Raw genomic sequence first — 17,546 nt, 5'->3', positions numbered from 1 at the left:
CCTGAATGGGTGGTCATAATGACATGGAATTTTCATCATAGTGCTTCTTATGGTGTACAGCTGGTTCTAGGGGTATAATGATGTATCATTATATCGGTATGCTGCCATGTGGTAATTCGTACTGGCACAATTCTCCCATATCAGTATTTCATCCCTAACCATATGTTAGACTGGTAGTGAAACGAGCTTTATGCATTGTAAACCTAGTATAGAAGTAAGAACTTTCACATAAACCAGTCAAATGCTTGTCTTTGTATGATTGACAAATAAATTATCAATGAATCTCAATCTTGTGTGTCTCCTCACTACCTTGACTTTAATTTCAAACAGCAAACTCAAAAGGTGTCATCCACAATGTCGGAGTATGTTGCAGCTTAAACAATGTTTAAACTTAATAATAAGTGGGCAAAAGAGTGATCTCTGGAATCATTTTGGTGTTGTCATCAGAGCGGAACATCATTCCATGGCAAATGCTTTGACTGCCTCTGAAAACTGGGGCTTGGTGCAATAAGATACATGTGTACATTCAACATTGTTTAAGCTGCATCATACTCCAACATTGTGGATGACACCTTTTGAGTTTGCTGTTTGAAATTAAAGTCAAGGTAGTGAGGAGACCCACAGCTCAGGAAATTCCACTCTAATTTATCCTCAACAATCATATATAAGCATGCTTCGCATTCCTTCCTCCTCTTGCCTATTCTCCTAATGTTAGTGTGACTGGGTGACTTGTTGGAAGAAGAAAACAGATTTTTATTTAAATTTTGTTTCTCCAAAATTATTTACCTGATCACATTACTTTAAAACCCTCTCTGCTATGCAAGCATCCTTGTTGATATGTCGCTCAGCTAAAAACTATTGTCACCTTATGGCAGCAAAGGGAGGTAATAGGTATGACATAACTGGGAAAAATATTATTTTTTTTTAAATTTTGGAAGGGCTGGAGGTGGGAATAGCAAGCTTATTTTCCTAACATTGGTGTGATCAGGTTTTATCTGCTAAATCAGTACCTTGTAGATTCATGTAAACAAATCCACCTCTCCCTTGATTACTTGTGCACAGTACATAGACTTTAGTACAATGATATCGACAATGACAGGATGGAGGGTGCTGTTAAATGTTTTTTTTTACTCATTTTAAATTTTTGTTGGAAATATTAATAATAAAAAAAATGCTTTTCCTAATTGTTTGCTTTTCTGTAAAAATTAACTTTTTGACCAAGATTACTAACCTTTGAAAGATCATTAAAAACTTTACTTTGAGAGGTTTTAGCATACATCACATTTACTCCAAAAACACTGCATGCTGCATTACTGATTTTTGTACATGAATGTGGATTTATGTGAGTGTTATTGTTTATTGGCAACAAAGCAGTATTTCCATTTTTCGAAAAATATTGACATTTCATTCATAATACTACAACAGTCAATGTGGAAACGTTTTTTAAAAGTGTTGTTCTATTAGTAAAATATTGATGCTGCAATTTCTTTGCAAGTTATAGTGAAATTTCTACTTTGAGCAAACATTTGAATGCAAGTTATTTGAGAATTTTAAGTTCACTACAAACTTTGGAACTTGTTTCTTCATAATGAATCATATCTGTGAAACAATGCTTTTCATGCACCTAGTATGTTTCCCTCTCTTGCTGTTGTTCATCATATACTTTAATTATGCTACCTACATAATTATAGTTAAAAAATGTGCAACTGGTCAATTTAAATGAGTTGACCTGATATACTCTCATGACTGCTATCTCTTATATGGGTAGGATTTGCATGCCTTTTAGTCTCATCATTTATTATTCCACCACTATTTGATACAGAATATGTAATTAACATGATAACACAAAGCAGTTATACTTTTAATTGTTTGTAACAATACAGAAAACACTTCTGCAAATCAGTGATCAAAACAGAATCAACACTTATCTAGGTTCTCAGAAATACTCAAGGACATAGATGTGATGGTAGATAGATAGTTTGGACACAAGATGGCATATAGCATTTTTTATGATTACACTGTAACCAAATTCAACAATACAACTAAAACAAATTTCACTGAACAGAACTTATTTAGTGGTATTTTTTCTTAAAGTGCTTCTACCATTAGACATTACTGACAATATCATGGACTGAATTATAATCAAATATTGTTATTTACAGTGTACTAAGAATTTTTTTATATAGAAAACTTAAGAAAATATATGACTTCTCATTAAAAGTTGAGACTTTCATGACAATGAATTAAAATTCATAGCTGTATCCACTGTTTTCGACGATAAAACAAGCAATATATCTAAGTTTCAAAATATAATTTTGATCACAATTTTCTTTATGTTCAGCAAGTAGTAACCAATTCTCTTGGTATTTTATTTGGAAAAAGATGGGATCCTGACCCAGACTTATAAAGGGGTTCGCAAGTGGTCCAGGGACAGGTTTTCGAGGGAGAGGTGTAGTGCCAAAGTTATCTTTCATTTCTTAACACTGTGTGTTTGTTACTGTTTGTAAAGATTTCAAAACCATTTCAAGAAAAACTTTGAAGCATACCAGTATAGCCAAGGTCCTTATATAACATATATCGTTATGGCTTGGTTCCTCATTTAATACGTCATTATAGCCTGGTTTCTGATGTAACATGTCAGTTTAGTCTGGTTCTTCATATAACATTGTTATGGTTGTGAAGCCCATTTTGAAAATGAATTTAGTTTTAATGTTTAAATAAGATATGGTAACCTTGCCTATGATATGAAAAATGTAAGTGTTTTATGGCTCTCATGTACCATATTTAAAAAAAAATAGGATCTTATGCAAGTGTTCATTTGATATGAATTTTATGAAACAAGTTGAATAATAGAATATGCCTCATGCTGTTTTCAGTGAGTGGCATAATTTATTATTGAATGGGTTTCATGAGTTTAATATCAAATGAACACCTGACGTTCTTATTTCAAAACATTAAGGACTTTGGATTACTCATTTGCTTTAGTATGTGATGTTTTATGTTTTATTTCTTTGTGTGGTCAGCAGTATTTAAGATGGGACATCATGATGTTAACAAAACAAGTTACAATGGTCCTCTTTTATGTTTTATTTCTGTGTGTGGTCAACAGTATTTAAGATGGGACATCATGATGTTAACAAAACAAGTTACAGTGGTCCCCCTCTTATACCGCCACTTCTTCTGCACCAGGAATGTGGCCTTATAAGATGGGCGGTCTTACAAGAGGGTGACTTATTTGTGAGAATTATTTGTATGCAGTAATAAGGCTGCATGTAAGTTCAAAACATTTAACATCTTCATTTAAAAATAACATAAATTATTACATTTTTATGTTAATTATTAAGAGATTCTTGTCGTAAGAATAGACTTATTTCAAGTGAACATACATTAATAGTTCTTATTCTTAAGCATGAAATATGAGTGGGGTATTGTTGGCATGTGAGGGGGGTATTGTTGGCATGCACATTGCAAAATTATTCAACAACATTGTGATTTAAATCTTGGTGCAAACATCACATGGCATTTAAAATCATTCTCTTTCCACATCCTCCATTTTCCCCACTGCTGCAGAGTACTCTCCTTATTTGTTACAATGTTGTAAAAATTAAATTGTTTCAGTTGAGTCTTTCCAACATCAGATATTTTGGCAAGAACTCTCACCATTATTGTTGAGTCTAATAACTGTGACTTTTTTTTCTAAAATAAGAACTTTTGGATCAATTATCATGTGATGACATTTTTGTGACGATTTATACTTATGTTGCTAATTATACTGCAGTTTAATCACGCAGACAAAACTTTTGAAGAGAAGACAAATTACCTTGTTTTTAAAGGAAGTGGTACAGATACTGTCACACAATTTTTTGTTCTTTGCCTGATACCCTGTTTTGTTCAAGGTTCACTTTTCTTTGTATGTGAATCCACAAAAACTATGTTTATCCTATGTTGACTATGTTACGATCTTGACAGTTACCTTTGTTCATAATCATCAAAGAGAAAAAATAAACAGCATGAGGCCCAAAACTCATTGTTGAGCCCATTTCTTGTAAATGTCGGTGTTTGTAGATAATGATATAATATTAACCTTAATGGTACATGTTATAATGTACTTGAGCCAACACTTCTCTCAGTAACAAAAACCTGACATCGTTGAAACAGTCATTGGTAGAGATAATCAGATTTACTTACTTTACTGTATGAATTAAATATTGGTTCTGGATACATACTAAAATAAAATGTAGCTGCTTGTGAGTGGTAAATTCGTCATTTTTAGACTAAAATGCTGGCCACATGCTACATCAGAGGGGTGGTTGCCCATCCTGGGTACCTTTGTACACAAACTTGTCTGTGCTGCTCTCTAGTATGGGGCAGCATGAGAGATAAATGTACTTTTGTTAAGAAATGTACCAATTATGATGGAAGTAACAGTTTAAAATTTACATTTTCATTGCATTTTCTTGACCTCCTTTTAAACAGTTTGTCAAGTTCAGAAAATGAAATGGTATTTTGATGCAGAATATAATCTGATCTGCCTCACTTACACCTAAATGAATCGTATGTAATACCACTGTAATACCACTGCCTCACTTACACCTAAATGAATCGTATGTAATACCACTGTAATACCACTGCCTCACTTACACCTAAATGAATCGTATGTAATACCACTGTAATACCACTGCCTCACTTACACCTAAATGAATTGTATGTAATACCACTGTAATACCACTGCCTCACTTACACCTACATGAATCGTATGTAATACCACTGTAATACCACTGCCCCACTTACACCTACATGAATTGTATGTAATACCACTGTAATACCACTGCCTCACTTACACCTACATGAATTGTATGTAATACCACTGTAATACCACTGCCTCACTTACACCTAAATGAATTGTATGTAATACCACTGTAATACCACTGCCTCACTTACACCTAAATGAATTGTATGTAATACCACTGTTACATAAGGACATTTATGTTGCAGACTGCAAGCTGTAGGTAGTCTACAGAGTGACAGTGGTGTCTTGTATGACCTTAGTAGCCTGGTTCTTATGCAAGTGTTCATTTGATATGAATTTTATGAAACAAGTTGAATAATAGAATATGCCTCATGCTGTTTTCAGTGAGTGGCATAATTTATTATTGAATGGGTTTCATAAGTTTAATATCGAATGAACACATGAGGTTCTTATTTCAAAACATTAAGGACTTTGGATTACTCAGTTGCTTTAGTATGTGATGTTTTATGTTTTATTTCTTTATGTGGTCAACAGTATTTAAGATGGGACATCATGATGTTAACAAAACAAGTTACAGTGGTCTTCTTTTATGTTTTATTTCTTTGTGTGGTCAACAGTATATAAGATCATGATGTTAACAAAACAAGTTACAATTTCCTCTTTTATGTTGTATTTCTTTGTGTGGTCAACATTATTTAAGATGGGACATCATGATGTTAATAAAACAAGTTACAGTGGTCCTGTTTTTTGTTTTATTTCTTTGTGTGGTTAACATTAAGATGGGACATCATGATGTTAACAAAACAAGTTACAGTGGTCCCCCTCTTATACCGCCACCTCTTTTGCACCAGGAATGTGGCCTTGTAAGATGGGCAGTCTTACAAGAGGGTGACTTATTTGTGAGAATTATTTGTATGCAGTAATAAGGCTGCATGTAAGTTCAAAACATTTAACATCTTCATTTAAAAATAACATAAATTATTACATTTTTATGTTAATTATTAAGAGATTCTTGTCGTAAGAATAGACTTATTTCAAGTGAACATACATTAATAGTTCTTATTCTTAAGCATGAAATGTGAGTGGGATATTGTTGGCATGTGCATTGCAAAATTATTCAACAACATTGTGATTTAAATCTTGGTGCAAACATCACATGGCATTTAGAATCATTCTCTTTCCCCATTCTCCATTTTCCCCACTGCTGCAGAGTACTCTCCTTATTTGTTACAATGTTGTAAAAATTAAATTGTTTCAATCGAGTCTTTCCAACATCAGATATTTTGGCAAGAACTCTCACCATTATTGTTGAGTCTAATAACTGACTTTTTTTTCTAAAATAAGAACTTTTGGATTAATTATCATGTGATGACATTTTTGTGACGATTTATACTTATGTTGCTAATTGTACTGCAGTTTAATCACGCAGACAAAACTTTTGAAGAGAAGACAAATTACCTTGTTTTTAAAGGAAGTGATACAGATACTGTAGCATGACTTTTTGTTCTTTGCCTGATACCCTGTTTTTTTCAAGGTTCACTTTTCTTTGTGTGTGAATCCACAAGAACTATATTTATCCTATGTTGACTATGTTACGATCTTGACAATTACCTTTGTTCATAATCATCAAAGAGAAAAAATAAACAGCATGAGGCCCAAAACTCATTGTTGAGCCCATTTCCTGTAAATGTCAGTGTTTGTAGATAATGATATAATATTAACCATAATGGTACATGTTATAATGTACTTGAGCCAACACTTCTCTCAGTAAACAAAAACCTGACATTGTTGAAACAGTCATTGGTAGAAATAATCAGATTTACTTACTTTACCGTATGAATTAAATATTGGTTCTGGATACATACTAAAATAAAATGTGGCTGCGTGTGAGTGGTAAATTAGTCATTTTTAGACTAAAATGCTGGCCACATGCTACATCAGAGGGGTGGTTGCCTATCCTGGGTACCTTTGTATACAAACTTGTCTGTGCTACTCTCTAGTGAGGGGCAGCATGAGAGATAAATGTACTTTTGTTAAGAAATGTACCAATTATGATGGAAGTAACAGTTTAAAATTTACATTTTCATTGCATTTTCTTGACCTCCTTTTAAACAGTTTGTCAAGTTCAGAAATTGAAATGGTATTTTGATGCAGATAATAATCTGATCTGCCTCACTTACACTTAAATGAATCATATGTGACAGTGGTACCTTAAGGATATTTATGTTGCAGACTGCAAGCTGTAGGTAGTCTACATCATAGCGATATGACTGAAAAATCGTTAAAGCTACTTAAAAATCCAGATCACACACACACACACACAGACTGTTCTTAAGGACAATAACTATGATTACATTTCAGACTGCAAGCTGTAGTCTTCAAAGTGAGTGATACCTTGTATGACCTTAGTAGTCTGGCCCTTAAGGACAATAATTATGATTACATTTCAGACTGCAAGCTGTAGTCTTCAAAGTGAGTGATACCTTGTATGACCTGAGTAGTCTGGCCCTTAAGGACAATAACTAGGATTACATTTCAGACTGCAAGCTGTAGTCTACAGAGTGACAGCGGTGCCTTGTATGACCTTAGTAGTCTGGCCCATAAGGACAATAACTATGATTACATTTCAGACTGCAAGCTGTAGTCGACAAAGTGAGTGATACCTTGTATGACCTTAGTAGTCTGGCCCTTAAGGACAATAACTATGATTACATTTCAGACTGCAAGCTGTAGTCTTCAAAGTGAGTGATACCTTGTATGACCTTAGTAGTCTGGCCCTTAAGGACAATAACTATGATTACATTTCAGACTGCAAGCTGTAGTCGACAAAGTGAGTGATACCTTGTATGACCTTAGTAGTCTGGCCCTTAAGGACAATAATTATGATTACATTTCAGACTGCAAGCTGTAGTCGACAAAGTGAGTGATACCTTGTATGACCTTAGTAGTCTGGCCCTTAAATACAATAATTACATTTCAGACTGCAAGCTGTAGGAAGTCTACATCATAGCGATATGACTGAAAAATCGTTAAAGCTACTTAAAAATCCAGATCACACACACACACAAACTGTTCTTAAGGACAATAATTATGATTACATTTCAGACTGCAAGCTGTAGTTGACAAAGTGAGTGATACCTTGTATGACCTTAGTAGTCTGGCCCTTAAGGACAATAATTACATTTCAGACTGCAAGCTGTAGTCGACAAAGTGAGTGATACCTTGTATGACCTTAGTAGTCTGGCCCTTAAGGACAATAACTATGATTACATTTCAGACTGCAAGCTGTGGTCTACAGAGTGACAGCGGTGCCTTTTATGACCTTAGTAGTCTGGCCCTTAAGGACAATAATTATGATTACATTTCAGACTGCAAGCTGTAGTCTACAAAGTGAGTGATACCTTGTATGACCTTAGTAGTCTGGCCCTTAAGGACAATAATTATGATTACATTTCAGACTGCAAGTTGTAGTCGACAAAGTGAGTGATACCTTGTATGACCTTAGTAGTCTGGCCCTTAAGGACAATAATTACATTTCAGACTGCAAGCTGTAGTCAACAAAGTGAGTGATACCTTGTATGACCTTAGTAGCCTGGCCCTTAAGGACAATAATTATGATTACATTTCAGACTGCAAGCTGTAGTCTTCAAAGTGAGTGATACCTTTTATGACCTTAGTAGCCTGGCCCTTAAGGACAATAACTATGATTACATTTCAGACTGCAAGCTGTAGTCTTCAAAGTGAGTGATACCTTGTATGACCTTAGTAGTCTGGCCCTTAAGGACAATAACTATGATTACATTTCAGACTGCAACCTGTAGTCTACAAAGTGAGTGATACCTTTTATGACCTTAGTAGCCTGGTTCTTAAGGACAATAATTATGATTACATTTCAGACTGCAAGCTGTAGTATACAGAGTGACAGTGGTGCCTTTTATGACCTTAGTAGTCTGGCCCTTAAGGATGATAATTATGATTACATTGATACAACAAGCAAAAAGAAATTCTACTTCAATGTGTGTCGGTCTTTGGTTTATCAGCAAGGTAAGACATGTGCAGTCAATAATTATACTTTTTTTTGTACAAGTTATGTTGGTGACACTGTTGCTACAAATAATAAATTGAAAGCTATAACATGAGCTGATTTACTTATTAGGAAAATAATTTTTTCAGAGACATGTTTGCACATTTATGTACCAACAAAAGATGATTTGTTAAAAATGCTTGAAAAATGATACCATGATAAATAAAGAAATTAGCAGTATTATTGAAGACATAAAGATTTCAGAGTTATTTAACAGGATTTTTCTAAAACTTTATATATGAGGCTATAAAATTGGTTAAGTATTTGATGACATTATTTAATTGTTATCTGTATTTCACTCAACTGTCCTTGTTTTTCTGGACAACGGGGCAAACACAAAAAAATTGGTTATGTATCATTGTAACCATTGCTCAGACTGGATGCATGCAGAATGGTTTAATTAGTGATGCTTTAATGTTTACCCATACTTCATACAATAAACTTGAAACAGAGAAAATAGACTAGATAGAGACAAGAACATATAAACATTGGTATGCTTGAAATTATTTTCAAAGAAAATTACTTTCATCAAAGTTTAACAAAATGAACAACATCTTATTTTTAAAATAAGTTATTCTTGTTTTGAAAGATGTGAACCCAAGGGGGGTAAAACTTGCTGGAATAAATTTGCAAAATCCAATGTGAAAAAAGGGTCTTATTGACTTTTTTCTGTCTGCAAGAACAAGATTATGGATAGTCTGCAACTGTTCCGAAGGACATTATATGGTTTTCCACCCTTTCTTGTTTTTAATTAATCTGAAGTTAGTTACCAGGAAAGTGCTGTCTCTCTTTCTCTGTTTCTTACTCTCTCACACACAGTGTTAAGGATATTAAATATAATAATTATTTTCAAACTTTGCAAGGGTATTTAATATAGTTAAATATTAAAGATCATAAATTTAAAACATGAAATAATACTTAAAGCTTGTACAGTTGAATTAATTGAATGGTAATTCACAACAGTTTTGTGGAAGCCAAGTTTTCAAATGAAAACTTAGCTTTAACTAAATGGAAAAGAAATGTGGAGGAATCCCTTTGTACAAAAGCCCATTGGACCCTTTTTAATTTTAGTTAAAACAGAATTTCATTAAAAAATGAAAAAGAAATTTAGTAAATAGAGTGATGCATGTGACATTAGAATTTTTACATCATTTTCTTCAGGTACCACTTGCCCCTACAATGCAGCAGTATGTATGGAGGATCTCACTAACGAGGACAGCAGGAAGAAGTAAGAATAAATCTAATCAGTTCGATACACAGATGTAATACTAATGTTCCCATGTGTGTGTATCAGCATACATGTGTGTATGCATGCAGAATAGGGAATTTAATATGAACATAACCTATTGCCATTGTGTAGCTTGCTCTTTTCCAGGCAGAAATACCACAAACATATCATGAGAACTTAACATCCAGTACGGGACTCAAAGGGTCTGGAATGCCAAAACACCCCATGTCCAACCCACAGATACCTTGCCATGCACATTCTCCTTCATTCTTTTTCTGGTGAGACTTTGGTAATCCCTCTTTGGAGACGCTTAGGGTTAGGGTGCCCCCTATTAAGGGATATAATAAAGGGGTGGAGAATAAGTTCTGCTTTCCTGTTAGGGAGGAGCAGCACCCTCCCCATTTCATGAGGGCAAAGAGTGAGTCTTGTCCTTCAGAGAAAGGGAGGAGCAGCAACCTCTTCCATCCAGAAGGGCAGAGAATAAGTCACACCCCCAACCCTGCATGGGATAAGTTGCACCCTCTACTCACCCACAGCTTGGTATGGGCTATAAGTGACACACACACACACACACACATGAATCCATTCTCAGTGATGAAATTGAACCACCTGTTATGATGAGAGCTTCAATCTAATTCTGTTAGTTCTGGAGAAGGGTCTTCGAACAGATCTGAATCAGTCATTGACCAGGCGCTGGTCATTGCACAGGATTTCTGCCTTTGACTATACACATTCATGAAAGTTGTGGAGGTTAGGTTTATGGTATGGAAAAGTCTTTTGATTTGCGGTCAAAAGAACAAAAGACAAAGCAATTGTGAGTAAAAAAATATGGAATTTTGCACAATAACTTCTGTTTTTGAGTAAATTCATCTATCAAACTTTGTGGACAGCTTGTACCTGAGGGTAAAGAAAACAGTAGATTTGGGGTTCAGAGGTCATGTTCATAGTACATCAAATAAGACAATAATAGTTTATGCACATTTAGCTAAGTTGAAAGCTGTATACCTCCACCAAAGGTCAAAATTATTAAGACCCATTGGTCAATAATGTCCAGGATCAACCAAGCCCTCTAGTGCCTACATGGAAGACTATAAGAAATGTGAATTTTTTCTTCTTAAAAAAGTGATCATTATTATAATAATTATAGCATAGAGAAATCCCATCTGTGGAGTCGGGATTAATGAGCACAAATGAGGCTTTGTCTCAGTTCATGTCCTTGAATTCATTCACTGATACTGAGGTCATGAAAAACTTAGGATATCACTATAACTGTCTGGCCTATTGTATTTTCACCTTTATAATTTATTCTGTGCACCTTTTAAAGAATTTTAACTTTGTTACCTTTTATATTTTACTGCCTAGTACTACATGTTTTCATTATATTTTTTTGAAGGTTTTTTTTGGGTGCAAATTTTTTATCTGTACATTTTTTTAGAACATAATGTTTAATTGGCACTAAATAGGCAGTTGTTATGTATATTTGATTTTTGTTATGTGCATGACTTTTGTCCATGATTGAGGGCAGAATTTTTGCCTACCTGACTTTTGTCATGCTTGTAAATAGTGAATAAGATGTAAACTAAAATTTAAGTTTGAGGTCAGTCTTTACAGTTAAACTAGGTTCTTCCATTGGAAATCTACTGCATTGTTGGTCATGTGAGTATTTTATATAGAGAGGTTTTGGTAAACAGTTATTCATTCCCATTCAGTATCACTCTTGGGGAATGTATGATTAGAGTTTGCAGTTGTGTTGAGGTATAATTCTAGAAAAATTATTAAATCCATTAATTGGAATTACTTTGTGCTTGTTGACTGAAATAATGCATTATTTTGGGATTTTTATGAATTCATGTAAAGACATTCTGTATTGCATCAGTGTGGTACATCAGAACGTTCAAGACTTGGTACATGAGGACATTCCAAACTATAGGAATTCATTTAGAACATTCTATACTTTTGTACTTGTGATAGGACATTAAGGATTATTTGGGATTTAATTCAAAATAATGTCTCTCTTAAAGTTTAACTTTGTAACTTAGAGAAATTACTTGTTTATTTTACTAAACTTGTTGGTTTTGCTTCTTTCAATTACATAGTTTACGACCTAGAATCATAACACAATATAGTGTTGATGTGCCATTGAACCATGTTCTATTATTTTCACATGATAACTTAGACTAGTGTCAAATTGTTACCAATAGGTGTAATTACTCTTTCTAAATATTAATGCCACAGTACAGTTATGCCATTGGACAAAAGATTGACAGGTTGATAATAGAGTTAATAATGATTTGTATACACAGAAAATGTACAACTTTTGAAGCTTTATCATTATATTTTCTTAAATGCAACTTCAGTCAGCATTTGTATTAGATAAAATATTTTAATTATTTATAAATTTACACAAAGGACAATCATTTTGCTGTTGTCAGTATGGCTTCCATTTATGTATTAAGACTGCATAGAGTTAAGTCCTAATGTAATACCAAAAGTGCATACAGTTAAGTACTAATTATATACCAGGACTGTTCAGTTAAGTGCTGATGAAATACCAGGACTGCTGAGTTAAGTCCCAGTGACACGTCAGGACTGCTTAGTTATAAATTCTAAGAAAATCATGATGTTCTAAACATGTTTTAGCGCTTGCTTCCATCACTCATCTTGAAGCAATCAAAATGAACACTTAGTATGTATATATGTGTCTTTTAATTTTGACCAAAGCAAAGGGTGTGTTATTTCATTTAATACAGTATCTCTAATTCACTTATTCAGTTTTTGTATTTCATGAAAAAATCTTGTTTTTTTAATAGTTTTCTTCTTTACATGAGTTTTAATGTTGCATAAAGAACTTAATGAATTATTTTCAGATTCACTAACATAGGTGAGGTTAATGAACATCAAGTGAAAATAGAGAACAATAGACTGATGCTTTCGTATGAAAATGGAGATGCCTGCAAGAATAAAACAGTCCGACAAATGACTCATATTTTGTTGTATTGTGATAAAAATGCTGTGGTAAGATTCTTTGCAAAAATTTAATTGATAACATCAAAGATTTTGAAGCTGGGTGATTTAAAATTATGCACATTATATTGCACTTCATACAAAAGAAAGTATTCTTCAGATGCTTTGAAGCCTTTATATTTTAGCGGTATTAAAATCCAAATAAGATAAATATAAATTCATTAATTTGTATCATTAATTTTGAACATTTATGCAGGTCAGTTTTTTAACCTATATTATACAGATATGATCTTTTAGCCTGTATTTTTTTTAAATGTACTTTTGAAAGAAATATTTGTCTTTTATCTTGTGAGAGACATTATTCACTTTAATTATAAACTTAAGTGTGAAATGTGATTTATAGTCTGAATAATTTTCATATTTTTTTATTCCTATGTATTCATGCAAAAATTACACATCTTTATATTTTCACAAATGAAAATAGAAAATTTCCCATCATGCAATGAGAGGCTTGATTGTGTGTGCCTACAAAAGTTGTACTTGCAGCAACAAGAACAATCACTTTGTGAACTACATCAAATAAATAGAAACTGCCTTACATTTCAGACACTGAAATTAATCTTTGAGAAGAAATTTGACCAGATGCCATTTGTGTCTCGCAAATTATTTCTGTAACGACAAACCTACTGTGATGCATTGTTCAGTCATACTTGCATTGTTTTCACATAAGGTCAGATAGTGTACAAAATGACAAAAATGTAAGTTACTGTGAAAGATTAGGTAAATGCAAACTTACCACTTTCTTAAGTCATGTATATATTTATATGATCATGTTAAATTGACTAAAAGGGGGATGGGGGTGAGCTAGTTGTGCCAAAGAATGAGTTTCATCTTCAGTTCTGGAGCAAGTTTGGTATATAATAAAAAGAAAATTTTCTTTTTCTGTGGATCTTTTTTATCTTATGGTACCAAAAACAAATATTTCAGCTCTTGGTTTTGCCACTTATTAAAATATCATGTTTTGGTACCACATGATGAAATATATTGGGTATTAACATAGGAAAAGAAAATGTTCTATATTTTATTTTGAAGGTTTTTTTTCCCAAATGCTTTCTAAAAGCTTTACCATGATATGTTTAGAACCAGACTTGTAATTGGCACTCTGTAGTGAGGATTGCGCTGACTTTCTGTTATACCCATTGCATACACATGTACACTCTACATGCATAATTGTGTTCAAAGTTCTAGTCAAATGCCATTAGTCAAACATTTATATATTTGCAAATGATTCCAGAAGTTTATTCATTTTGAATTTTTAAAAGATGGTAAGAAATAGAAGTAATGTACAGTAATCTAAAGCATTATATAACAAATAAACCTCCAAAGTAAGATTACTTTGAAATAAGTCTCCAATTCTTCTTGTTTTTCATTAAAAATATACTGCTTTAAAAAGATGTCTGAATATTTTATAATTTCAGTGTATTCATTTTGAAAGAAAGGATAAAAAGTCGTGTGATTTTTGCATATTGTCAATTTTATAACAAAATACTTAAAACATTATACAGAATTTCTTTTTTGGTACAATTTCAGAACACACATCCTACTGGTCACTTCATGGTTAATGACTGTGATCACCATTTTATCTGGGAGACTTCTGCTGCCTGCAGAGTTAGTGACCAGCGCCCATCTAAATATAACTTCAGTTGCACTGCCACAGCCCCTGATACAGGTATATGGCTGAACCATTATGTCTGTTTGTATGAACTGTATATTCGTGAAATTATTAATACATATTAAAAATAATGTGAATTCCTGATGAGAGGCAATACTGCTAATTGAAATTATGTGACCTCTCATTAGTCTAAATACCAACAGTACAAATTATAGTACTTAAATACTGATAATAAAATGTACAGTGCTAAAATATCAGCAATACAAATTACAGTACTAAAATATTAATAATATATACAGTACTAAAGTACCAATAATACAAATTACAGTACTAAAATACCAATAATAAAATGTTAAGTATTAAAATACATGGGGTGAAACATTCATCAATATATTGATACTTTTGTTGTACTGAAACACATATTGATACAAAAGGTGGAAAATCGATACAAAACGATACTTACCATATGCCCATTATTTTAATCTTCAGTAGTCATGAATAATTATTAGCCATTGTTATTCTTTAAATTGAGAATTCATCTGAGACAGTTGTTGTAGGCACAGGCACTCATGTTTGATTGTAAAAAGAATAAAAAAATAATTGAGAACACTCACTTGCCTTCTCCATACTAACACAAAGGAAGATGATTCATAATCTGCATCCACCCACCCCACCAATTGCATGCTAGTTATGTTATCACCACAGCATGTTCAGCATAAAGGAGACATTCCAAATGTGTCTCATGTGTATAATGAAGTACTTTACTCATCCTTTAATAAATATGTTTACATGAAGTTTCTATCTTGATTGGTATCTTGTCTTTGGTTAGATTTGAAGTGTCACTACTGGTGTGTCACACGGTGAAATATGTTACATTCGAATTCTCATTGGTGGTTATTTTTTGTTCTGGCCCATTGTAAACAATAATCACCAGTTAGAACATACAGGAAGTATTGGCAAAGCAACAGAGAAACTTTGTGCAAAAGTGGACATAAATTGGTTTGTAAAGTATTTAAATAGATATGCTGCCAGGGTGTGCAGTTGCACAAATTGTGCAAAATTTGTATGAATTTGTGCACTTGGAGAGTAGTGATGCATGAGAACTCCAACAAATTAGTTGAAAGTCTTGCATATGAATATGTACTCATTGCATTATTTAATTTTATTGAGAATGGCATATAAATAGATGCCAAATCTGTCTGTCTGTAGTCTGCATGTATGTCAATACATATAAAACATACCAACGACAGGCCTTCTAAAGATAAAAGATCATCAAGTTCAATAATGTATCAAATTGTTATAGCAAATCATTGGCTTTTTTTCATGAATTTATCAATATGCAGCACAGGTGTATCATTTCAACCCAATAAAATACCAATAATTAAATGTACAGTACTAAAATACCAATAATTAAATGCACAGTACTAGAATACCAATAATTAAATGCACAGTACTAAAATACCAATAATTAAATGCACAGTACTAAAATACCAATAATTAAATGTACAGTACTAAAATACCATTAATTAAATGCACAGTACTAAAATACCAATAATTAAATGTACAGTACTAAAATACCAATAATTAAATGTACAGTACTAAAATACCAATAATTAAATGCACAGTACTAAAATACCAATAATTAAATGCACAGTACTAAAATACCATTAATTAAATGCACAGTACTAAAATACCATTAATTAAATGTACAGTACTAAAATACCTTTAATTAAATGCACAGTACTAAAATACCAATAATTAAATGCACAGTACTAAAATACCAATAATTAAATGCACAGTACTAAAATACCATTAATTAAATGTACAGTACTAAAATACCAATAATTAAATGCACAGTACTAAAATACCAGTAATTAAATGTACAGTACTAAAATACCAATAATTAAATGCACAGTACTAAAATACCAATAATTAAATGCACAGTACTGAAATACCTTTAATTGAATGCACAGTACAAAAATACCAATAATTAAATGTACAGTACTAAAATACCAATAATTAAATGCACAGTACTAAAATACCAATAATGTACGGTTGATAAAAACAATAATAAAATATACAGTACTAAAATATCCATAAAAAAATGGACATTATTAAAACACAGTACTAAAATAACAATAATGTACAGTACTAAAATACCAATAATAAAATGTCCATTACTAAAATATTCATTAAAAAATGGACATTACTAAAACACAGTACTAAAATAACATTAATGTACAGTACTAAAATACCAATAATGAGATGTACAGTACTAAAATACCATTAATTAAATGCACAGTACTGAAATACCAATAATTAAATGCACAGTACTAAAATACAAATAACAAAATGTACAGTACTAAAATACCATTAATTAAATGCACATGACTAAAATACCAAAATTTAAATATACATTACTAAAATACCAATAATTCAAATTACATTAATAAAATACCAGTAAGAAAATGTACAATACTAAAATACAGATAAAAAATGGAGAATTTCAATAGCAAAATGTACAGTACTAAAATACCAATAATATAATGTAGAGTACAAAAATATGAATGACAAAATGGACAGTACTAAAATGACATATTTTAATATATCAGCATATATAGCACAGTTCCTGATTGGTTGAACATCAGAATTTATGAAGTACAATCAAAGATACACTGTCAGATTTTAAATGCCATTGTGATATATTTACTCTCTCTTTGACATCATGCCTTGGAAAATTACATATATGTTATTTTCTACAAAATTTGCAAGAGAGTGTTAAAATCTGGAGAAGTCTGATTTGTATTTGAGACTCTGAGGACCTTAATGTGGTTTTATTGTCACAGAT

At 32.4% G+C, this 17,546-nt stretch overlaps 1 protein-coding gene across 1 annotated transcript in view; it reads left to right on the top strand.

Moving 5' to 3' along the window:
- Positions 1 to 17,546, top strand: part of LOC149786075 (cation-independent mannose-6-phosphate receptor-like) — a 185,168-nt gene that overhangs the window by 101,213 nt on the left and 66,409 nt on the right. The window contains exons 23-26 of the mRNA XM_089976368.1: positions 8,647 to 8,794; positions 9,996 to 10,062; positions 12,930 to 13,077; positions 14,617 to 14,755. Of these exons, the coding sequence (XP_089832494.1) occupies positions 8,647 to 8,794; positions 9,996 to 10,062; positions 12,930 to 13,077; positions 14,617 to 14,755 (502 nt within the window). The remainder of the gene's footprint in view (positions 1 to 8,646; positions 8,795 to 9,995; positions 10,063 to 12,929; positions 13,078 to 14,616; positions 14,756 to 17,546) is intronic.

The sequence above is a fragment of the Sinohyriopsis cumingii genome, chromosome 12 (genome assembly GCF_028554795.1).
Source record: "Sinohyriopsis cumingii isolate HCF-2022 chromosome 12, ASM2855479v2, whole genome shotgun sequence".
Lineage (NCBI taxonomy): Eukaryota > Metazoa > Mollusca > Bivalvia > Unionida > Unionidae > Sinohyriopsis > Sinohyriopsis cumingii.
The sequence above is the reverse complement of the archived record's forward strand: the minus strand, read 5'-3'. Positions and strand labels throughout refer to the sequence as shown.